Consider the following 25,927-nt stretch of genomic DNA (forward strand, 5'->3'; position numbering starts at 1 on the left):
TTCAGTGAATACTCAGATACAGTTTGTTTAATTGAATCTGGATCTGCCATATACTTTCAAGTTAGTTCTCTTTTGCATTTAATCCCCTTCTATTTCATAAGAGGAATAGCTGCACAGATGTGCTATAAATAAGCCACATGATTTATCTGAAGGTTTTTTTTTATTACCATGTATTCCTCCTTCTGCCTCTTCCCCTTCTCCTCTGTGCAAAAATGAGTCAAGCACAATTTTAGCCTAGGCATAATCTGTACGTAGTGCCCTACTGTCACGTTACTGGAATTTGAGGGAAGCAGCCAGATCATGGCTGCACCTATAGGTGGGGGTGCTGGTCCCAACAATGGTATAAAAGGGGGCCATGTGGGGTACTGAATGGGAGCTTATTGTTTGCTGATCCTGTGTACGCTATTTATGTGAGTGTATAATGTCTGTGTGTGTAGGTAGGAATCTGTAATCTGTGTGAAAGCTGAATATTTCTCTGAATGTGGTTGAGCATTGCTATGGACAGGCTGATTAGTGAGGCCCTGTGGGACAATGGCACTCAATGGGCCAAGGACACACCTAAAGCATGAGGGCGGAGACCTAAGAGCTGCCAGCAGAGAGAGTCCAGGAAGGAGGTATAAAGAGGCCATGTGGTCGATGCCATTTTGTTCTCAGCTCAGCACTTCATCCCAGAGGCTGCACTGCAGGGATCGAAGAGTCCGGAAGATCTGTGAACCCATCCTGATGCTAGGATGTGCAACAAGGACTTTTAAACCAGCAGCTGTAACATCTCTGCTAGAGCCTGCATCGAAGACTGGGAGATTCGGTAAATGTAACGTACTATTCTTTAACAACCTTACTCTCATGCTTTTCTTGCTTGTGATAATAAACCTTTAGATGTAGATTCTAAAGGATTGGCTCAGCGTGATTTGTGGGTAAGATCCAGAGAGTAAATTGACCAGGGATCTGTGGCTGGTTTCTTGGAACCGGACAGAACTTGTTCGGGGTAGGTGCGATTGGGTGCTAGGACCCCCCCCCCCCACCTGCGTATGAGGCCCAAGGCCATCTGGGGCACGGATATTGCTGGGGTGTCGGAGGGGTTTTGCTCGTGAGGCTTCAGGCAGGCAGCTGAAGCTCTCTGTGGGACTGGTTTGTGGCCTGGTTGGAGAGATCACCAGGCTGGGGACTGTAAGGAGCCCCAAAGTTGAGCAATTTGCCCTGAGCGGACGCCCTCAGCTGTGCCCAGACATGGCCCGGTCCGTCATCCCTACATTTCAAAAAGTTGAGCATTTTAGCTGTGTTCCCATAGTCCAGGGGCGAAGAACCTAAGGACCGGGGGCCAGATGCAGTCCCTGGCTTACTGCCTCAGGGATTTCCCTACACCCCCACTCTCCATGGGGGTGTATACCCCCCTGAATTTCCCCAACACCCCTCCAGTTTTGTGAACTAGTTTGCTCCAGAATGCTAGATTTGTGACTGGGAATGGAAACTTATATAAATGTGTTTCCTAGTAGGCCAAGATTTTTAAAGTGCATTATTTGCCAAGGTTATTATCTCACATCGTTGCTACCTCGAGAGGTCATTATTTTGGGGAGTTTCTGTACTAAACATTTTTATTATTATAATGAATTTTTACATAAGAATGGTCATTCTGGGTCAGACCAGTGGTTCATATAGCCCAGTATCCTGTCTTCTGACAGTGGTCAAGGCCAGGTGCGTCAGAGGGAATGAACAGAACAGGTAATCAAGTGATCCATCCCCTGTTGCCCATTTCCAGCTTCTGGCAACAGGCTAGGGACACTCAGAGCATGGTATTGCATCCTTCCCCATCCTGGCTAATGGCTACTGATGGACCTATTCTCCAGGAATTTATCTAGTACTTTTTTAATCCTGTTATAGTTTTGGTCTTCACAGCATCTCCTGGCAAAGAGTTCCACGGGTTGACTTTATGTTGTGTGAAGAAGTACTTACTTTTGTTTTTTGTTTTAAAACCTGCTGCCTATTAATTTCATTGGGTAACTGCTAGTTCTTGTATTATGTGAAGGATTAAATAACATTTCTTTATTCACTTTCTTCAGACCAGTCAAGATTTTATAGACCCACTATCATAATCCCCACTTAGTCGACTCTTTTCTAAACTCAAAATTCCCAGTCATTTTAATCTCTCCTCCTGTTTCATAGCCCTAATCATTTTAGTTGCCCATCTCTGCACCTTTTCCAATTCCAATATATATTTATTGGGATGGGGTGACCAGATCTGCACACAGTATTTAAGGTGTACACATGCCATGGATTTATATAGAGGTGGAGTACAAGCTTTGCTCAGAGAAAAGTGTAACTCTAATCTCTCCTATACACACTGAAGAGGCCATCTACTCCAACTAGCACTAGTACAAGCTGCAGAATCTTCAAAAGACATTAAAAAAGCTATACATTTAATGTCTTCATTATATTCTTTTTTCAGCAAGAGTCCAAAAAGACTGAATATCTTGGAAAATATAGAAGATACACTGGGACTGAAGTTCAAATTAGTCCAACTTAGGAAAACTGGCTAGCTTTCTCATGAGAGATCCTTGGCTTTTGTCTTAAAATTACTCCAGCCGTTATTAATGGCTTTGGAAAGTATCTACCAAGATGGGATGGATCTAAGTAGTGAGGCTAGTAGATTACTTTTGCTACTATGTTCAGAGAAGACTATTACCATTCTCTCTCTTGTAATCTACTGTTGAAACCAGTTGGGTCATTAAACAATGCCATTCAGACATCTGCTACAACAGTAGTAGATCTTTGTCCAGCAATAGAAGCTACATTTGGATCAATCAGAGAGCTATCCATTGAAAAAGTACTGGAAGAAGCAAAGATTTCAGTCCAGAAGTTGACTAATGAAGGCATTCATATTGAATCCTTAAGTGAAGAGGACAAGAAGTGTTTGTTAAGACAACTGAAAAACTTGACATAGACCTGATTCTTAAAAATCTACAACAGCAACTTCTAGATTCTACTCAACCTCTACATAGCTTTTACAGATGCCTGTCCTATAAAACACAGACAGTTGAGTGGAGTGAGGCAGCAATGGGGCTGCCATGTGCTCAGGACAGAATAGAGAATTTGAACACAGAGTGGAATATCATACGACTAATGAAGGAAGATTTGACTTCAACAACTTTTTTATCATCACTAGTGGTTTGACTGGACCTTTGTGCTATGTTTCCTGGGATGAAAGAAGTAGGAATTCATCTCTTGCTACTCCCAGTCACAAGAGCTACAGTTGAGCGTTCTTTTTTATCATTGATAGAATTTTGTGTTGTGAAAGAAGTCACCTTCTGCCTGATCATGTGGATGAACTAATGAGCATATCAACTGAAGGAATGTAAGTATTGGACACAGGAGAAGCCATCGAAGATGAACGCACTGCATTCGAGAAGTTCATTAACAGAGTTGTGCAAAATTATAACAAGAAACCAAGAAGGACGTAGACGTAGTGCTTCATAGAAGCCTTGAGTAGCCAGCTTTAATTTGTGTGATTTTAAAACACGAGTTAAATCTAATAAAATGGTCATGAAACATTTTTTCAGTTTTTACTATGGTGCCATACAGCCCACCTTCACTCTCATGGTCTCACCCCTCCTCGGCCCTGACACACACCCCTGTAAATTCAAACACCCCCTCTAATTTCAATTCCTGGGGAAAACACATCTTGCCATCGAGGCTTCAGGCTCTCCTCTCAGCATTGGAGAAACCATGCTGGCCCTCATGCTGTGCCCCTGCAGGGCAGGAGCATACAAAATCTACTAGCCTGAGCCCTCCTCAGCCCCCAACTGATTTTTCTGTGGGTCAGCAGCCTCCATCCCTGCTATAGTCCATATAATTTATCTTATTCATTATCACTGGTATCTAAACCCATAGCAGACAATCAAACATATAATTATAAGAAAACATTTTAAACCTCAGTGAAATCTAAAAGCTGGACACATGACGAGTGAGTGAAGTATTCCCAGAATTTTCAAGTCTACAAGTAAAATGTATGAAAGAGATTTTGCCTGTCTTACAGGCAGAAAAAACAGATTGGGGTAACACCTTCAGATACATATTTCTTGCTCAGAATGGCTGAAACCTGGAATGTCTGATTTCAGCCATGATCATATACTTGTTAAACTAAAGAAATGTTGAGTAAATTATTACCCTCCAAAAACATGCTATTGTTCCATTTTTCTTCAGAGAGAAAATACACATTTGACATGCAACAGGAAAAGGACATGAAAAACTGATGGGTGCTTATAAGACAACCAGTTTGCCACATATACATATGTTGCACAATCTTTTATCCCAGGTAAAATTAATGGTTGTGTGAAACTTTATGCTGAGCAGTAAAACCATGACAAACATGTTTCAGTCAACGAATTTTGCCTTTTTTTTTCTGCTCACAAATTATCTGTGAACAAACTGTGGAATTATCTGCCATGCAATTTCCACTGAACAGTTCAGCCAAAATTTTCAAATTTAGGAGTAAAAATCCAATCAGTCAGAGTTGCTGGACTGTTCAGCAAATGAAAATTAGATACCCTTTAAAAGCTCTTAAATTCATTTTTCTACCTAACTTTAGATTCCCAGTTTGAAAATCTTGTCTTTGGTTTATAGTTAGTATGTATATGCTGCCACCTGAAGCATTTAATATTTGAAATGTCGGTGACTGAAGACATAGCATTCTATTTGTTCTCAGATTGCACAAGTTTAAAAACATCTTTGAATAAGGTTTTTAGGAAATGTTCATGATTTTGGATTTCTTGCCCGTAAGTATTTCCTTATAAACTTGGAATTTATTTCAGCACTTTTTACAGTAAACTCATCTGCAAGGATGACTGAAAGAAGCAGGCATGAAAGGGTGCTGTGGTGGATAGGAGAAGTGCTGGCCAGCACCTGGTGACTAAGGGGTTAAACTCACGTGGCTAGCAAGTTTGTTGGTTGGGGAGGGAGGGGTAAAGAACCAATGGAGACACAGTACTGAAATTTGAATAGTATTTCGATACCTTGCCTACTCTCTTTGTGTGATTCTAAGTTAAGAGCTGGAGGGAGCAGATGCAGAACTCAGAATTACTATACCTATAAGCAGGGCTCGCCGAACCATGGCGAGCCCCGCTCACCAGCCGTGCTGTCCGGCGATCTGTGCATGCGCAGATCATTCTGTGCATGCGCAGATCATTCTGTGCATGCGCAGATCGCCCAAACCTGGCTCTTCCAGGTTGCAATCTACTCGCCACAGGCGAGTAGATTGTATTATTTGTCAAGCCCTGCCTATAAGAAATATTGGACATGGGAGTGAACTGGGCTTTGAAGTATGGATCAGCATGGATTGTGAGCAGATGGAAAAGTGTATCTACTCACGATCAGGGTCTTTTTCTTTATTCACACACTTTTCTGTGTCAATCCATAAACTTTCCTCCCCCATTCACGATCTAAAAGTTCTTCTCAGAGATTTTCTCTGTGTTTTAATTTGTTTTACTCAGTTGCTCTATAACACCTAGCAACCAAGTATGCTTTATCAAGTATATCTTTTGTTTTGTTAATAAAACCACTCTTTTTAAGATGGTGATTTGATTCTTGTGTCCTAGAAAGTAACAGGGGGTGTCCGTGTGTGTCTATCTACCTAAGACTAAGTGTGACGGACCAATCCCGGCCCGCATTCGGGGAGGAGCAGCAGCTACACCCCCTCCCAGCAAACACCGGCGGCACGCCCCGGCGGAGTCCCAGCTGGGACGCCACATTACGTGCGCCCGGCGCGGGGCAGGGGCAGGCGGCATTCCCCGGTTACGCTGGGAAGCCCGAGCACGCTGGTGGTGGGGCAAGACGGCACATAGCCCCACCTCCTATGCCGCAACATAGGAGGGCCGGCAACTCCGGGGACGGGGCAGATGCCAGAGACGCGAGCCCCGGCGGGGTGTTTAAATCCTGGCCCAGAGCCAGAGCGAGGGGGAAGGAGCCAGGCAGGCAAGCCCTCCTGCCCCGACTACGGAGCAAGTTCCGGATGCCAGAGGAGGATGCCAAGAGACAGACACAGGCCACCGCTGGGGAGGTAAGGACCCCGCAGTCATGCTCACGCCAGACCCACGAGGGGGAGGCTAGGAAGCAGCCTGGGGCAGGGCCGTTCTGGCGCCCATGGGCTGACGTGTTACGGGGTGGGACCCCGTCAGCTGGGTAAGGGCTAAAAGGCCCATACCCTTAGGGCCCCGGGCTGGGACCTGGTGGAGAGGGAGGGCCCGGGTCCCCCTTGCCCCCCATTCCCCTCCCTCACTTCCTTGAGTGAACCACCCTGTATACATCCCGCACTAACTTGCAGACAGCAGGCTCGCTGGGCTGTAACCCCGACGTGAGAAGGGTTGCATTCTCGCGCCTGAACTAAAAGCCGTTACACCCCGAGGTAACTGACAGATGGTGGGCCCGCTGGGCTGCAATCCCGACGTAAGAGGGTTACGAGCTTGCGCCCGAACTGGAAGCCGTCACACTGAGGCTACGTCTGAATTACAGAGTTTTTGCAGAAAAACTCACGGTGTGTCCACACCGAAAGCACGTTTTTGCGCAAGTAAACAGAAAGATCAGAGGGATTTTTGCACAACTGGTAATCCTCGTTCTAGGAGGAAGAACACCTTTGGCGCAAAAAGGCATGTGTGGATGGGGAAAAGTGTTTTTTTGCACAAGAGGAGGGAAGAGGAAAAAACATAGATGCTCTGATGGCCATTCTGTCCATAGTAAGCACAGTCTGGACGCTCTCTTTTGTAAAGAGACGCTTTTTTATGTACTTTTGCAGTGTAGATAGTCTCTTCCAACAAAAGCTTCTTGCACAAAAAGCCTGTAAAACATAGTCTAGACATAGCCTGAGTGGCCAACTACCAGAAATTGCAGCTTGTTTTTCTCTTTCCTTTTTTCATGCTCTCTTGGGGCAAAACAGCTTGGGGTGCACCCAGGGAAAGAACTCAGGTGTTCCCTCCTGGTTTTTTTTTTTCCAGGGTTAAATCACTTGATGGTGACATCTTTTGTTTTTTTCTCATAGCCAGTGTGTCTGTGACTTTTAAGTTTTTGTCAGCAGAGCCTATAATGGCGAGGTATTTAACATCTTTTGCAGGCCCCCATCTTCTGCTCTCAGAATGCCAGAGTGGGAAACAGGTGCAGATTCAAAATGAGTTAATTTAAAAAAAAACCAAACCTCTCCTAATATGCAGAACCCTGCACAGATACAAAATTTGCATTCGCATCCACATCCATATCTGCAAAAACAAGAGGCGGATATCTGCATCCAGATCCGTGGATGCAATTACCTGCAAATATAAAGCAGTTACCCTAATCACATCCTTATCCACAAAAATGAGCCACGGAATCAGATACCTGCAAATATAGAGCGGATACTCGCAGATTTGCACTGCTCTATGCATATGGACAAAATGGTGTATGATATTTAACCAGCTCTTTCTGAAATCCAGAGCACCCACCCTGCCCAGTAATTATGTACCATTTAGTAAATGACAGTCTTCAACAACATAAGCCATTATAGATATCAAGAGAATAGTGCACAAATAAAAGAAGTAGTGCCTCGAGCTTGTAAATGCTACTTTTAAACATGCTTTCACCATGTCTGGCAAACAAGGGGTAGTGCCAAAACACTGATTTAGTGTTTAAACAAACAGCTAGTTCCCTGTGAAAATGAAATCTTGGAAATACATTAAGAACATCTCCTAGCTTGGCCAGTTTTGTTGAGTCAGTGGTTAGAAAATCTTAGTGTCACCTGGGAGATTCAGTTTCCAAGCTAAGTTTGAGCCAACGGGATCTTGGCAGTGTTAGAAACTATAGCCTTGGCCTTATGTTGGATCAATTTAGAACAGCATGATAGTCTTAAGGGATATGGTCAGCCTCAACAGCTGGTACGTGGTGAGGCAGAGGGCAATTAAACAGATAAAATGACAACCCAGAAGGAAAAGCATCTCCAGCTCAGACTACTTATGATCTCAAAATACAGCTTTAGGATGCCAGTAGTTCTCCCCTCCCTTGAGAAGGTCTACACTGGGTAAATCAGAAACTGACACAACAGGACAAAAGCAGTTTTCAGACAAGGAGCTCAATAATTTCTGAATATCGTTTATTAAAGAAAAAAATAGATTTATTTTGTCAGCCACAGACAAAACTGATCAATAATGTATTGGTTTAGGGCCTTTTTCCATTCAGATTTTTAAACTCCTGTTAGGGCCAGTGGAAAATGGTTTAATTCCCAGAGATAAAATTTGTGAAGGTGATTCATTAATTTATACATAGTGCCATAAGCATGCATGGCACTGTACAGATGATATAGCCCAAAGAGTTTTCAGGTTAAATAGATCTTTTGGGTGTAATGCCTTAAGTAAATAATATACATCTGTATGTCTTGTCTTATATCAAATTCCATACTATACAGTCATAGGTCCAGTGTTCAGATGAGTGAGTGCAAGACACATGATGTACAAATAAGTGCATCGCCTTTACATGGAGAAATATCATTATTGTGCAGACAAATAAGTTGAAGAATCTCCCAGCCCACCCTACTCCCCTCCCAGCCGGTCCCTCCCATGATGAAGTGTATCCATGATGAAGTGTATCCGGTATTTTTTTTATGACTACCTGGTAACCCTAGGGTTACCAGCTGTCTGGTATTGAACAGCTCAGTATTTGCACCTTCCGTCCGGTAAAAAAAATTCAGAAAATATTTTCTGTTTTTCCTGAGGCCCGGCTTGGGCGCTCGACGGATGGCCACTTGGGACATGCTGGGGGTGGAGGGAGCAGCCCAGGAATTAAAGGGGCTGCGACTGCACAACTTTTCCTGTGGCTTTTTTTTTGCTCAACAGAATTTGTTTTCCAATGTTTTTTTTACAGGGAGGTTGGTATTTTTTGTGAAACTCTCTGGCAACTCTAGCTCTGAGGGCCCCACCACGACTCAGGAATCCAGCCTGGAGCCTAGTCCCATAGTCCCCGCAAGTAGTGGCCGTGAGTTCTTTCCTGCTCTGTGGGCCGAGCCCAGCAATCACTTCCTCTTTGCCTGCTGCTGTCACTAGGGCCAAGCGTGAGACTGCCACACTTCAGCTCCTTTCCAGAGCCCAGAGCCCCTGCCCACTGCTGCTGGGTCCTAGAGCGACATTCGCCCATGCACTCAGGCTGTGTGCTGGGCTTATCAGTTCATCCTGTTGACTACATTAATTCCCCCATCCCTGGCTGCCTCTGTGGGGGGGAGCTGGTGCCTGTGAGGAGCTGGCTTTAACCAGGTTACCTACGAGCACCGGAGCCTCCTATCTCCACCCCCTGTGCTACTTTCTTGGATAGAGAAGCAGCAGTGAGCAAGGTAAGGGAATAGGCTGGGGACAATACACATGGAGAGCCGGCTTTCAAGCCAGCTCTCCACACATAGCAGCTTCACACACCCGCCTGTTCCTCCCCATCCCACAGAGGTAGAGGCAGGAGCCAGGGGGAGCTGACTTAAAAGCAGATTTCTCCCAACACCGGCTCCGTGGTGCTGCCTGTTCCTCCCACCCTCCCCCCCATTCCACTGAGGCAGCAACACAAGAGTGGCAGGGGGCTCCTCAGGAGTGAGTCAGGGAGTACACTGGCTGCTGGCCCCACCCCTAGGGACTATTGAATAGTCGTGTAACTGCTAAAATTTTATGTAGTTACTTGACTATTCAATTTTCCCAAAGCTAACATCCCTAATTTTTGAACCTTAGGGTATATTTTGAAATCAAGTGAAATTTATTTTACCCTGATCAGTTAAATAGCATAGAGTTTGAGACACGAGAATTTTGCCTTCATTCTTAATAGGTTTGATTGAAGATTTCACTGTTCCTTTTAAAACAGAGGACTTCCATCTTTATTAGTGCATTAATTTAATTAAAATTTGTTTGGTGTGGTTTTGGGTGGCATATTTTCAAAGGCATAAGCAATGGTTAAACGCTTATCTCCCATTGACTCTTTATCTTTGAAAATGTCCTTTTTGTTTCTTAATTTTCATTACCTAAGCAGCTGGAAAAAAAATGAAGAAAACAAAATTCAAGCGACCAGAAAATAGGCCATTCTTTGTTCTCTCATGTGCAGAAGGTGTCTCTTGCTAGAAGCACAAGACAGTACTTTGCTCATACCCAGACCTGACGACAGCAATTCTAGGCCCGTGAACAGAATAGTCAATGGGCCCCCATACATGCACAAGCCATGCCCACGTGGATGCAGTCTGCCTGACAATTGGACGGTGCTGTGCCTGTGCTGCTGGTGCATAGGAAGCTGCTGGTTGCACTGACTGACACTCTCTTCTGGGTTTCCACATGCCCGCCTGGCTGCCTTTACTGCCACTGATAACATTCCCAGGACATGTCTAGGTGCCATGTTCCCTTTGTCCCATCTGTCAGCAGGCCTGCTCATTCTTTATTTTTCATGTTTTGTATACCTTTAGTGTCAGTGGATATACAACAAGAAATATAAATCTGCAATCAACAGCAACAATAATGAATGAGGTAGCTATAAAAAGACTTACGGAATAGCCTCGTCCTGAAAGCGATTGAGCAGAACTCTGTAGGAGGAAACAATATGCCACAGTAAGTAAAGGAAGATTATGTGTAATGTAATCTAAGAGAGAGACACTATGAGATTTCCCCCACCTCAATATATTTTGGGGGAAATTTTACAACTAAATCATTTCTTCGGTTATTTTCTGGCATTCCCCACACTGCTGTCCTAGTCACTTCGTAACAGAAAGAGCATTTCCAGGTGCTAGTTCAGAGGCTCTTTAATACATAAATTGTGATTACTCAACTACACAAATGTCACAAACTACACAAATGCCAGTGTGAACAGCGCTGTCAACATGTGAGCTTCTTTTGCCAACATAGCTAGTGCTGCTTGCAGGGGCTAGAGTAATTAGGCTATTATTAAACAGTTTACAATGGTGCTGTTACAGTGGGCTTACAATGGGGCTGCTACAGTGGTGCAGCTATACCCAGTAAACTCTATAATGTAGCCATACCCTAAGCCTGACTTCAAAGGATGTTTCTTCACTGCAATCAAAAATATGATTGCAGCAAGTCATATTTGCTCCAGCTACTGTGAATTATAACAACAGACATTTGGCAGCTCAGGTTAGCCTCTGACTACAAAGGAGACATATTTCAAGGCATTTGGGATTGGTCTACAATAGAGACTTATAGCGGTATAAGAGGATGGGGTGGGTTCTGGCGTGGACTAGAGAATGGGGTGTTCACCTGAGGAGAGAAGGGCAGTGGGTTCAAGTCCCACCCAGGCAAGGAGCAGCAGGACAGCCAACCCCCAGAATCAGGGACAGATGACCATTTTGCGGAGCCCAGGGCAGCCCAATTTTGCAGGGCCCCCCTTTGCCCCGGTGCATGTGCGGTGGTGCCGCGGGGCTTCTTGAAGCGCGGGGCCCAGGAGGCTGCCCCTATCGCCATGCCCTATATCCGCCCCTGCCCAGAATGGCACCAGGAGAGCTTGTCCTATAGACATAATCCACCTCTGTGAGAAGTTATAGCTAATTACATAGAAGGGAGAGTCTCTCCCAATTGACATAGGAGCATATTCACTTAAACACCACAGCTGCACTGACGTAGCATTTTCAGTGTAGGCCTGCCCTTTAGAATCTTTAACTGGGACCAGACAGATTGTCTCATGGACTTGCTTAAGACCGGACAGCCACTCTTCCCCTCCAGTGCAGCCACCCAGGAGAGATTCAAGTGCCATTCAGATGATTAGCACAGTATCCACAGCTGTTCACATCTGGCAGTATGAGTTTCTACTAGTGGTGCACATACAGACATATCTTGGTACAGATACAATTTATTCCACCAATGGATGGAAAAAATTAGAAGAAACACTGCTCTCCTCCCATGGAGAAACCTGCACGGAGCTGTGAGCACGGGCATGTATTTGGAGTGGTTCACCCCCATTCCCTACACTTGCCCCTTCTGTGGTGAGAGGGAGAACCCGGCGCATGTCTCCCTCGAGTGCGCCAGGTTACAGCCCCTCTTTCGGCTTCTCCAGAACCTCTTGTTGAGGTTCTGGCTGCACTTCTCCCTTCACCTGTTAATTAACGCGCACCCCATCCATGGCCCCACAAAGTCACGGGACCTCCTAGTCAACCTCCTCCTGGCTATTGCCAAGATGGTAATTTATAAGACCAGGGAGCAGAGGTTGGCTGAGGGAGGGGCCTGCGACTGTGGGGCCTATTTCTGTTCTTGTATCTGCTCACGTATCCGGGCAGAGTTGCACTGGGCGGTGTCTGATGGCTCTCTCAAGACCTTCGAGGGGCAGTGGGCGCTGTCCGGGGTTCTCTACTCAGTGTCCCCATCCGGTTCCCTTGTTTTAGCCCTTTGACTCTTACACCCATCCCTGTTTTTTTCTTTATTTGTCCCAAGTAATTACTTGGTTCTCTAGGCTCAGTGGACCCTCCCCATAGGATGAGGGGAGGTCCTTTAGATGTGGACAGGCTAATGCCCTCCCTCTTCCCAGGCTCCAATAGGCACGGCAGAACAAACCACCTGCCAGTGACTGCATGAACCACCTCCTCTTCCCATTCTTCATTGAGATAGCTCCCTGTGGTAATTATACCAACAGATTGCATGGAGAAGCAATCATGGGAAACGCTCTGATCTGTATTATGCAGCTTTAATAAGTTTTGTCCCTTCTGTGTACAAAGGCACCACACATGAATGGTTGCTCATCATTTCTTCTCTCTCCACCCCCTTCCTCTCCACCTTACTGTCCATACTTCTCCATGACAAGGTGCCTTTACTCCTCTCCCCAGCCACATACTACTCTACCACTTCTCCTCTGCTTCCCTGGACAGACTGCTCAACCGTCTGGTCCTTTTGTCCCTCTGCATCTTGGGATAGCCTACTGAGCTGTCTCACTGCCTCTATCAGTGGACTTCACTTTCTCTTTCTCTTTGGCTGACACCTTTCCTTCTCCTCATTTGTAATGGTGGACCTCGGAGAGCCAGTTAAGCTGATCTCACATCCTTCTTCCCAGCTCTTACACATCACCAGGCTCTTATTTGCAGTAAAGGATCTGGAGGCCTGTAGAAGGAGCAGGTAGCAGGGAAAAGGAACAAGAATTATGTGACCAGCCAGTCCTCCAGCAATAGGCATGGTTTGAGGATGTTTTATCATTGCTAATCCTTGTAGCATTCCATGTGAGGTAGCTGCATTTTAGTAATACCCTTTTACACAATGGTTATCATGCTTCTGCAAAGATTAAGAGAATTGACCAAATGACACTGCTGGTAGTGGCAGAGCCTATGGGAGAATTCAGAGTCATATCTACCCATTTCCAAAATAACCTAATGGTTGCTAATGCTTTGATATAACTTAGATATTACTTAGTATAGAAGCCTGAGAGAAACCCCATCCATTTTGTTCCCAGTCCTGCTAAAGGTTTACTTTGAGCACTTTCTTGACAATCATTTACCATATTACAAGAATGTTACACTTTAATGCCAGGTGACTGTAAAATTATAATCAGTGGAAACTTCTCCCCAGTAATTTAACGTGCTTACTAACAGCAATCACACAGCTCAGATATCCCCAGATCTTAGGTTTCCAAACTGCATATGAAGAGTAAAGCTTTGATTGGGAACTCTCTGACAGTAATACATACATTAAAGTGCTTACATTGTTTAGGCTTCAGCCTCTCATATGTTACACACAGATCTGACCTCTGCTTCTAAACATTAGTAAAGGTTCATAGTTATAAATAAACCTTTCAACATAAAGTGGCTGGAAATAAAACTACTTGAGTGATGAAACGAAAGTCAGTAGCTTTTATGGGAATTCTGAGCTGATGAAAAAAAATCATCCCAAACACTAATAAACTGAAAACCAGGGAACTCATCATAATATTGATAACAACACCCCATTTGCATAAAGATATTCAACAGATAAATTACATTACCTGTTCCACCAATTTCATTGGTTGTCCATATAGTCAACGTATTAAACTTAAAAATATCATAGTCAAAGAACTGGGAAGGAGGCAACATATTTGCTCTGTGGAGGTTGGGGGAGAATGCTGTATTACCGCTCTTGACCTTGCAGTTTAAAATACAGAAACAAACAAGGAATTTAGCAAAATGGAAGAATAGGAGGCTTCATTACCAGCTCCCTTATGGGATTTTAAATGCAGTTCATAGCATCTTTTGTTTTAAAAAGACAAAAGCAGCAATCAGTGCATAATTTACTATACCTGAAATAATGATGATCGAATGCCACTTCACTGACATTTTTCACTTCTAAAAAGCTTGCTGTTACAAAGATACTCTCTCTCTGTCTCTCTCTCACACACACATACACACACACACACACACACACTTTAATATTAAAATTTCCTGCACCAGGAAAAGAATAGTTTTCTCTTACAGAATTTTCACTGCATATGTAAAGTAGTGAGCAGTATCTCACATATTTACACTCATGTAAGTCCAAGACCCTGGCTTCTTGGGCTGTTTGCATGGCTGTTCCCTGATATAGGCCCAAAATTTGTTGTTTCTTGGGAGAACTGGAAACATTCAAGTTTTTTTTTAAAACAATCCTTATCCAACTGCCGCATTCCAACCCTTTAGAAGCCTCAAAGGATAAGTGCCATACGAACACTTGAGTCAAATTCATGCATTTTGCTTGGCATTCCTAAAATGAAATCCTTTTGATTTTACTTCAAGATAAGCCATTTAAACACACTCATAAGGCCCAATCTTGAAGTCTTTACTCAACCCTTAGTTAAGAATCATTTCTACATACACAGAGACTTGATTATCAGCAGAAACTGAACCTGGGAACACCAGTATCAAGAAAAGAGGCCTCACCTACTCGACCTAGGGGAGAACTCCTTTAGCTGTAAGGGCTTATCTACATGGGGAAAGTGACTGGAATAACTACTGTGGAATAGCTACCCATGTGGACACATTTATTCTACAATAAGAGTGTTCCCATAGGGAACTAGACAGAACAGATTATTCTGCAACAGCTCTTCTAGTCAACTTTTTTGTGTTGACAAGCCCTGAGTAGCATGGTGTTACTGTCACCAGTTGCTAGAATAGTAATGGGCAACATAGGTTACCTAGTGGGCTGCAATGATTGGCTCTCCATCTCAGCGAGCCACAAGACTGTCATAATCAAGATGGTCTCTCAGGACTGAGTAATTCTGCTAACTGCGCTTGCATATGTAGAATCTGTGAAGCTGGGTCAACTGAACTGTAGCAGTGCTTTGATTGGATGCAGAAGGAGAACATGGTTCTCTCAGTCAAAGTTGTGTGCAATCAGCACACACCTCACTTCATATGCCCTTGGTTAGTGTGCGTATCACTTTAGTAATACTCGTAGAAAAAAATGATGTGGATGGAAACCATCAGAATCTGGCAACTCTGCACATGTGGGCAACAATAAACAAAATGTTTCACGGGCTTCTCATAGAACCCTGATGGCCTGCCACTGTGCTAGAGGAAAACATGTTACTTGCTGCCCTGAGTACCAACTCCAAAGCACCTGGCTCCCAGCCTGTGCTTACCTTCCCAGCTCCAGCTGAGAGTCTGAATAGCCAGAATTGGGAGGGAGGCTGGAGCTGCAGTCTCCTATTCTGCCACCAAAGGGGACCCATTCTTGAACCTGAATCCTCCCACTAGACGGGGAAGACCTGGTCTGTCACCCAGCCCAAGAACAGAAGGACCTGTTCATTATGGGTACATCTAAACTACATGCCTTTGTCGGCAGAGGCATGTAGATTTGTTTGTTCAGCAAAGGGAAATGAAGCGGCGATTTAAATGATCGCAGCTTCATTTAAATTTACATGGCAGCCGCGCTGAGCCGACAAACAGCTGATCAGCTGTTTGTCCACTCAGCGTGCTAGTCTGGACGCTCCCCTGCCGACATCAAAGCCCTTTGTCGGCAGCCCCGGTAAACCTCATCCCACGAGGAATAACGGGGCTGCCGACAAAGGGCTTTGATGTCGACAGGGGGAACGTCCAGACCAGCGCGCGAGCTGACAAACAGCTGATCAGCTGTTTGTCGGCTCAGCGCGGCAGCCATGTAAATGTAAATGAAGCCGCGATCATTTAAATAGCATAATCTTTAAATTTAAAGAGCATAGCACTGATTGGGGTAGGATGTTTCACCCAAGGAACATCATAGGTTTTGTTCAACAATACAGAACCTTTGAGGCAGCCTCTTGATAAAATATCATCAGGAGCACAGAACTGGCTGAGCTAAAGGAAGAGAATGCCTACTGAAGAACTGGTCACTTGGGGGAACTAGGAGACTCTGATTTTCTGCCAGAAGCGAGATATAATGAAGAGTTCTTCAGGGACAGCACAGGCCCAAATTAGGAAAAGCAACCAGAAAGTAATTAGTGACAACAAGGGGAGATTAATTATAGTGTTAGTTTTCCTGAATGTTAGTTCACTGATGTTAGCGCAAACACTATTTCCAGGTATGGGGTTTGACCTTAACTTGAGGACTGATCACCTGAGCCACATTTCCTTTCTAGACTTGCTCAGTGGTTATCACCACTAACACGCAAACCAGCAAGCATTTGAGAACATGTTAACTTCAAACTACATTTGGAAAACAAAAACACCTACAGGCCAAGAAGAATTAATGCCAAACAACTGAAGCACTTACAAAAACAAAGACTCTCAGACATGTTAGCCAGGACTTAAAAAATAAAATTAATCATTTTATCTTGTGTTAGCTTTGTTTTTATCAAATGAGCATTTCCCCTTGTTTGTAACCCAAATGACATAATGCTGCATCATTATACTGCCTGCAAATTAAATAGTATTTTTTAATTAATTTCATTGGGCAAGCTCTGAGAAATGCAAAGTGGTAAACAAACTGCATTAAAATGTAATTTGTGAAACAACGAGAAGGGCAGAACTTCTTCATGTTGCCCACCAAACCAGACCTACGGAGGTGACAGCTAAGAAGCAAAAGGGCTATTCACGTCTAATAAATCCTAAGCACCTGTCAACGAGTGCCAACTAGTGTTAACTATGATAGGATGACACTTTGATATGGACACCTGCCCATAAGGAACAGAGATGAAAGCAATAATTCTTTCAGGTAGGTGCCAAACAAGGCATCAAATGCCTTTCAGTGATTTTCCAACTGTGAATGGATTCGAAACACTTCAAAACAACTTCCATGCCGTGAGTCTCAAGCAGGCTCTTCCTACATGGCTAAAAACATGTAGGAAGATATTGCCATGAAGGCTGGATACCTAAGCTCTGAGAATGGAGCCAAGAGACTTGCCAAACTGCTCGGTAAGGTTGGGGTAGGCCTGGCTCTGCACTCTTGGAAGGGTTGGAGTTGTAGGAAGCTGGCCCTCAGCACCACCCAGGGAAATGATCCGCTGCACTCTACCAGCAATCTAAAAGAGTGGTTCCCAACCACTGGTCTATGGACTGGTGCTGGGCTGTGAAACACGGGCTGCCAGTCTGCAGTGGCTCTGGGAGTTGGGGCCAGGATACATTTCCCAGCATTTCCACTCCCACCACGGCTGTTAAGAGATGCATGTCCTGCCCCGCCTCTCAGTCAACCAGTGCCGGGCAGAGGTGGGGTCTCCTCCTGGCCGCAAGAGTAGTTTGCTGCATGGTGGGAGGGCTATGCAGAGCCCGACATGACAGCTTTAGAGCAGCCATGACCCAAGCAGCAGGGCTCAGCTAGCTGCTGGGAGTCAGCCGCAGGGCTAAATGAGGGGGGCAGGGCAGGCACTGAGTGCTCCGGGGTTGAGTCTAGTGTTAGGGAGCCATGGAAGAGAGGGGTTCTAAGATGTCCTGGGGAGGATCTGGGGGCAGTGCTAGCACTGAGGGAACTATAGGGGCAGGGCTGGCACTGGGGGGCATGGGGGATGAGGCTAATATTGAGGACTGGAGGTTAGCAATGGGAGGGTCTTTGGGGGGTTGGGTGCAGTGTCTCTCTGGAAACAGGAGGCTGGTACTGGGGGGGCTCTGAGGATGGAAGGCTGGACCTGGGGGGTTGGGTTCAGGGCTCTCTGGTATTAGTGTCTGGCTCTGGGGGTAGTTGAGGGGTGGAGAGTTTTAGAGGTTAGAGGTATACTGAAAGTGTGAAGGGGTTGGGGCTTTTTATACCGCAGACGGGCGAACCCATTCAGAAACTTTTGGCGGACCGGTAACATTTTATTTGCATAGTCATTATTTGCTGAATGAATATGCAAATAGGCAAATTAAATGCTACTGGTCTGCCAAAAGTTTGTGACTGGGTTGCTGGTCCACGGTATAAAAAAGGTTGGGATAACTAACTATATTTGACGTTAAATTTTTATGTGTATTTTTTAAATCTGTAAACTTTGCATAGTTCTCATCACTATCATATCTGAGCAGTTCACAGTCTTTAATGCACTTATCCTGAGAACAATCCTGTAAGGAATGGACGTGCTCTTATTCGCATTCTGCAGATGGGAAACTGAGGCACAGAAAGGCCAAGGGCCAGATATACAAAAGAGACTCTTAAGATTGGCACTGATCCACGTACGTTGTATTCAGGACCCAATACATTAGACATGCTCAGAGGCCTTCTAACTCTGTATCAAACAGCCATGGAAGGAAATCAATTTAATTAAATAATTGAATAATACATTTGGCTAGAGACAGAGTGTGAATTATTCAATTGTCTAGTGGTTAGAGCATTCACCTGAAAGTTAGCAGATCCCAGTTCAAACCCTCCTCCCCCCTTCCACTGCCAGCCTCTATGCAATGCCCACTGAGCAAACCCTGCATGCAATTTAGATGTCTGATAGGCCCTTTGTGACTTAAGCAGGAAACAAGTGTCAAGGTGCCTAGAGATAGGCAGCATAGAAAAAAAGACAAAGGCATGTAGGGAACTATTACTGAAAAAACTCAGGTGCTGAGCAACTGTAGGTGCCTCTAAAGTTGAGCAGCAGCTGACCTAGAGTTTTGTGGATCACAGTGGACCCCACCCTATGTCACTTGCCCAAAGTTACACTGGAAGTACATGACAGAACAAGGAACTCACCCTGGATCTTCCAACTCATAAGCTAATAGCCTAATCCTCTCTGGAACATGCAAATTTATCTCCCCCGCGGTCCATAAAGTATGACATGGTTAGTCAGCACTCAGAAGAATTAATAAATACCCCAATAAAACTAATTTTTGGTTTAATTTCTACTTGGGAAATCTTACCTCAGATGGCCCCATGCAGTGCATCCAGTTTTACAAGGAGGAAAAGAACCGAGATACAAGACGTAAAATTCTCCATCCATCCATCCATCCATCCATCCATCCATCCATCCATCCATCCATCCATCAAGGCATTTATAACACTCTCAATCACCATCATGTTAGTACAGCCTTTAAATACTGTTGGAAACTAGTATTTCTGTTTCTCAGGATGGGCCTCATAAAACTAGACCCACTCTGGACAGTAGGGAGGGGAAAACGGAGTCTGGGAATAAGTTTATAGTTTAACCAGGAGCATCTTTATGCAATTAGTCATACCCCTCTCTGTGCTAATTGTAATGAGGTCAATTGACTTGCCAAATGTCAGACAGTGCATCAAGTATTCATTCAGATTAACAGGACATGCCTGGATAACCACAACATAATGTGATTTTAGGATGTTATGTAAAACTTGATTCATCTTCTCTCCTTAATTTTCCTATTTTATACACTAGATAAACAAAGAGTTTTCAATGTTTGCAACAGTTAAAAACTAAAAGGATTTGTTATTGGATATAAAATTATGTAAATGCTAATAATCTGTAATTGACCTGACAAGTCTTTATGGGGGGGGAGGAGAAGAGCTTCCTACAAAAGAGGGTTTTAGAACCCCAGCCCCAGCTACTACAGAAACAGTAGCATATTGGAAAGAGAGCTGATGGCAAGTGATGGGTTATGAATCCTAGAAATCTGTTTGCCACAGAAAAACATGGAGTTTGCATTTTTTTAGAGAATCGTTAGTTTTTACATTTTGTAGGGGGAAAAAAAACCCATACAGTGGAACACCAACTATCCGATTTAATTGGGAGTAGAGCCGGATCAGCTGTTCAAAAAATAAGATAACTCGGAGAAAAGGCAGCACCATTTTCAGCCATAGATGGTGAGGTTGTTAAATTGGAAAATTTTGTGGTTTTTTTAATCATAGGAAAACTAGGATCCTTGGCAATAGGTGACTCTTATTTTACATACAGGATTCTGGGTAATAACATGAGATGCCTTTCCTAAAACTAAACTGCTTTTTATAGAGAGAACTATTTACAGGTGCTACAGTTGCAAGTGGCAGTCATGCCAAATGCAAACCAACTCGATTTCTGGTGCCTTCTACACAACTCTTCCCTCCTATACCCTGAGCTTCTCACTCTGTATTTCACACAGGTTGCTATAAACCTCACCATAGGTTCATCTTAGGTACCAAGTGTCACCATCTCTCACAATTTTAGCACAAGTTTTGCAATGTTTAACGTTTTATTTAGAGGCCCAGAACCTAGAAACAACTAAAATGTAAGAATCTCAACTCACTTAAAAAAAAAAGCCAGTTTCTAGTCATACTTGCAGAAAAAAGCTTGAAAATGCGAGTCAAGTGCATCCTAAAGATTCAATAACAAAATAGCAAAATTAAATAACCCCAAATTTCCTATGGTACAATCTCATCATTTATGGGGGCTTGAGTATTCAGTCTAATGACTTTTGAGGTTACCAGCACAGAGTACTGTGGCAGTTGCCTGGGGGCGTGGTGATTCAAAGTGCCTGGGTCTCCCAGCTGTCACTGCTGATATGGCAGTGGAGTGAACCCTGGGCCCTTTAAATCATTTCTGGAGCGTTGCTCCGCACAGTTCTGTGGATTGGAGGGACGGGGCAAATACTGTGGTCTGGGCAGCACTGAGACTGACTGTCCTATCCCACCCCTTCTGGCCTAAGCCTCACCCCTTTCAGGGTTAAGGAGCTGGCCCCCCTCACACTCTGCCTGGGGCCCCACGGAATCTGTTTGCTCCACTGTCTATACCCAGTCATATAATTCATCTGATTCCTCACATCACCCTACAAAACCAGTCAATCAAATGCATTTTACCCCATTCTCACATGAAGAAGCTTTAGCAGAGAGACGGGGGCCTGAGTGTTCAGCAACCTTCACTGAGTTCAACTGGAACTACACGGTGTATCTACACTTCAGAGAAAACCCTGCAACATCAAGTCTCAGAGCCCCGGTTCATTAATTTGGACTCATCATAGAATCATAGAATCATAGAATAATAGGACTGGAAGGGACCTCGAGAGGTCATCGAGTCCAGCCCCCTGCCCTCAAGGCAGGATCAAGCTCCGTCTACACCATCCCTGACAGATGTCTATGTAACCTGTTCTTAAATATCTCCAGAGAGGGAGATTCCACCACCTCCCTTGGCAATTTATTCCAATATTTGACCACCCTGACAGTTAGGAATTTTTTCCTAATGTCCAATCTAAACCTCCCCTGCTGCACTTTAAGCCCATTACTCCTTGTCCTGTCCTCAGAAACCAAGAGGAACAAATTTTCTCCTTCCTCCTTGTGACACCCTTTTAGATATTTGAAAACCGCTATCATGTCCCCCCTTAATCTTCTTTTTTCCAAACTAAACAAGCCCAGTTCATGAAGCCTGGCTTCATAGGTCATGTTCTCTAAACCTTTAATCATTCTTGTCGCTCTTCTCTGTACCCTTTCCAATTTCTCCACATCTTTCTTGAAATGTGGCGCCCAGAACTGGACACAGTACTCCAGCTGAGGCCTAACTAGTGCAGAGTAGAGCGGCAGAATGACTTCACGAGTTTTGCTTACAACACACCTGTTGATACAACCTAGAATCATATTTGCTTTTTTTGCAACAGCATCACACTGTTGGCTCATATTCAACTTGTGGTCCACTATGACCCCTAGATCCCTTTCCGCCATGCTCCTTCCTAGACAGTCGCTTCCCATCTTGTATGTATGGAACAGATTGTTCCTTCCTAAGTGGAGCACTTTGCATTTCTCTTTATTAAACCTCATCCTGTTTACCTCTGACCATTTCTCTAACTTGCTAAGGTCATTTCGAATTATGTCCCTATCCTCCAAAGAAGTTGCAACCCCACCCAGTTTGGTATCATCTGCAAACTTAATAAGCGTACTCTCTATCCCAATATCTACATCATTGATGAAGATATTGAACAGTACGGGTCCCAAAACAGACCCTTGAGGAACTCCACTTGTTATCCCTTTCCAGCAGGATTTAGAACCATTAACAACAACTCTCTGACTACGGTTATCCAGCCAATTATGCACCCACCTTATCGTGGCCCTATCTAAGTTATATTTGCCTAGTTTATCAATAAGAATATCATGCGAGACCGTATCAAATGCCTTACTAAAGTCTAGGTATATGACATCCACCGCTTCTCCCTTATCCACAAGGCTCGTTATCTTATCAAAGAAAGCTATCAGATTAGTTTGGCATGACTTGTTCTTCACAAACCCATGCTGGCTATTCCCTATCACTTTATTACCTTCCAAGTGTTTGCATATGATTTCCTTAATTACCTGCTCCATTATCTTCCCTGGGACAGACGTTAAACTGACCGGTCTGTAGTTTCCTGGGTTGTTCTTATTCCCCTTTTTATAGATGGGCACAATATTTGCCCTTTTCCAGTCTTCTGGAATCTCCCCTGTCTGCCATGATTTTTCAAAGATCATAGCTAAAGGCTCAGATACCTCCTCTATCAGCTCCTTGAGTATCCTGGGATGCATTTCATCAGGACCTGGTGACTTGCTGACATCTAACTTTCCTACGTGATTTTTAACTTGTTCTTTGTGTATCCTATCTTCTAAACTTACCCTCTCTCTGCTTGTATTCACTACGTTAGGCACACCTCCAGACTTCTCGGTGAAGACCGAAACAAAGAAGTCATTGAGCATCTCCGCCATTTCCAAGTTCCCTGTTACTGCTTCTCCCTCCTCACTAAGCAGTGGGCCTACCCTGTCCTTGGTCTTCCTCTTGCTTTTAATGTATTTATAAAAGGTCTTCTTGTTTCCCTTTATGCCTGTAGCTAGTTTGATCTCATTTTGTGCCTTTGCCTTTCTAATCTTGCCCCTGCATTCCCGTGTTGCTTGCCTATATTCCTCCTTTGTTAGTTGTCCTAGTTTCCATTTTTTATATGACTCCTTTTTTATTTTGAGATCATGCAAGATCTCCTTGTTAAGCCAAGCTGGTCTTTTGCCATATTTTCTATCTTTCCTACACAGCGGAATTGTTTGCTTTTGGGCCCTTAACAACGTCCCTTTGAAATACTTCCAACTCTCCTCAGTTGTTTTTCCCTTCAGTCTTGCTTCCCATGGGACCTTACCTACAAGTTCTCTGAGCTTATCAAAATCTGCCTTCCTGAAATCCATTACCTCAATTGTGCTGGTCTCCCTTCTACCTTTCCTTAAGATCATGAACTCTATTATTTCGTGATCACTGTCCCCTATACTGTCTTCCACTTTCAAGTTCTCAACTAGTTCCTCCCTATTTGTTAAAACCAAATCCAGAACAGCTTCTCCTCTGGTAGCTTTTTCAACCTTCTGAAACAGAAAGTTGTCTCCAATGCAGTCCAGAAACTTATTGGATAGCCTGTGCCTCGCTGTGTTAGTTTCCCAACATATGTCTGGATAGTTGAAGTCCCCCATCACCACCAAATCTTGGGCTTTGGATAGTTTTGTTAATTGTTTAAAAAAGGCCTCATCCACCTCTTCCACCTGGCTAGGTGGCCTGTAGTAGACTCCTAGCATGATATCACCCTCGTTTTTTACCCCTTTTAGCTTAACCCAGAGACTCTCTACACAGCTATCTCCTACATTCATCTCCACTTCAGTCCAAGTGTGTACATTTTTAATATACAAGGCAACCCCTCCTCCCTTTTTTCCCTGTCTGTCCTTCCTGAGCAAGCCGTACCCTTCCATACCAACATTCCAATCATGCGTCCCATCCCACCAGGTTTCTGTAATACCAATGATATCATAGTTGTATTTATTGGTTAGCAATTCCAGTTCTTCCTGCTTATTACCCATACTTCTCGCATTTGTATATAGGCATCTAAGATACTGATTTGATCTTGCCTCCCTGTTGTGCCCTGACCCTCCTTTCTCCTTCCCATTATAGGCCGTAGTCCCCCTCATTTCCAACCCATCTCCCAGTCCCGCACATGCAGCACTTACCTGTGGGCTTTGTTCACCTGCCCCCTCATGGGGGATCAGAACTAAAAACAGCCATGTAGATGTTCCCCGATGGGCTAGAGTCTGGGCCCTGAAATCAGGTGAACTGGGAGGGTCTCAGAGCCTGGGCCCTACCTAAGTGGGAATGTCTACATTGCTGTTTTTAGACCAAGCCTTAAGAATCTGAATCTGCTGGCACCACAGATTTTTCTTTGCAGTGCAGCACAGCACACCTGAGATGATAAGCCCTTCTGAAAATCAGGCTCAAAATGGGTTGGCTCAGGCCATTTGGAAGTCAGTGGAAGAAATGCACCCATGCTTCAGAAATTCTTAATTTCCAGGCTTAGGCTAAGATCACAGTTCCCCTGCTAAGCATATCATGACCAGCTCCCTTCTCCTCCTCCCTCCCACTTCAGCTCCTTCGTTTTCCTGACCTTTCACCCCTTTTCACTCTTGTTCCTCTTTACTGTTCTCCTGTCCATAGCTCTGTTAGCAAGTTTATGCCTGGTGTACAGTCACTGTGTGGGGCTTCTAAATTGGTTCTCTCATTACTTTTATCCACAGGCAAGCCTTGGCTGGTACAGAGAGGTGCATACACCCATTTCAGCACAGTTCCTCTCCCTCCAGGGTCACAGTAATCAACCAAGAGAACCCAAGAATGCTAATTTTCAGATACACCGCCTTCACTATTCCACTTCTGAGTCCCAAAGACCACTATCAATGCATCTTATTCCTCACTGCAAAACAAAATGTGTTACTTCACTTCCAAACCACTTTCTCCATCCTGAGCTAAGACTGTGACCTGAAGCGGACAAATAAGGATGACTACATAACTCATTTTTGCTTCTGATATTTGATAAATGTCCTAGCAATGAGACTTAATCCTTGGCAAATCCAAAAGACCACCAGGCTTGTCATACAGCATTGCACTTGCTATTACACCTGCACTGGATTTCATCCATTTGCTCCATCAGTACACAGTACAGGAACAAGAAGGGGAGAAAACTATAAACCTGATGGAACACAACGAAGAGCAGTTCATAATACATGTACAGCTGGGAAAAAAATCATTGACGCTTTATTGTACATCTCTACTAGAGAAAGGACTTCACATCTAGTCTACGCAATACAGGGCATCCCTGCTATGAGTTGCCCTAGTATACATGCATTCAACACTAAAGTCATTGACGCTTGTAGGAACTGACACGTTATAAGTATGGTGACTCTATGTCCCCTTTTTTCCAGGACAGTCCCAGATGTAAAGGTTCTGTCCCGGTGTTCCGATAAAGGAGGCAAATATCCCGGAAAATCCATCGGACCCGGCTACAAACGGCACCGCCATTTCCCCCCCTCTCTTGGACAACCTCGCAGACACCCAGTGCTAGCATGGCACAGCAGCAACTCCCCGCCTCCAGCCAGCACATAAGCAGCTCCCTTGGTGCTTTGCGTGGGAAGTCAGGGCCACTGCCAGTGGCGCTCCAAGCTCCTGTGCAGCACCCTCCCCACACCGTGTGGCCCATCCCTCCCGCGGCAGGACTGCCAGCACGGCCACTCCACCTCCTCCATCCACAGGCGGCTGCCTCCGCTGCTGGAGAAGGAGGGGGATAAACCTGGCAAGCCGGTCCTTGGAGCTGCTGCTAGAGTCCTGGCAGAGACCGCGCAGAACCTGGCTGGAGCACTGCAGAACATGGTATGTTAGGGCTCTGCTGGTGTGCTCT

At 44.5% G+C, this 25,927-nt stretch overlaps 1 protein-coding gene across 11 annotated transcripts in view; it reads right to left on the bottom strand.

Moving 5' to 3' along the window:
* Positions 1-25,927, bottom strand: part of FBRSL1 (fibrosin like 1) — a 1,065,261-nt gene that overhangs the window by 550,034 nt on the left and 489,300 nt on the right. For all 11 annotated transcript variants that reach the window (XM_075898374.1, XM_075898371.1, XM_075898366.1 and 8 more), the window contains exon 4: positions 10,514-10,549. In XM_075898374.1, coding sequence (XP_075754489.1) covers positions 10,514-10,549 — 36 coding nt within the window. The remainder of the gene's footprint in view (positions 1-10,513; positions 10,550-25,927) is intronic.

The sequence above is a fragment of the Pelodiscus sinensis genome, chromosome 15, assembly GCF_049634645.1.
Source record: "Pelodiscus sinensis isolate JC-2024 chromosome 15, ASM4963464v1, whole genome shotgun sequence".
Classification (NCBI taxonomy): domain Eukaryota; kingdom Metazoa; phylum Chordata; order Testudines; family Trionychidae; genus Pelodiscus; species Pelodiscus sinensis.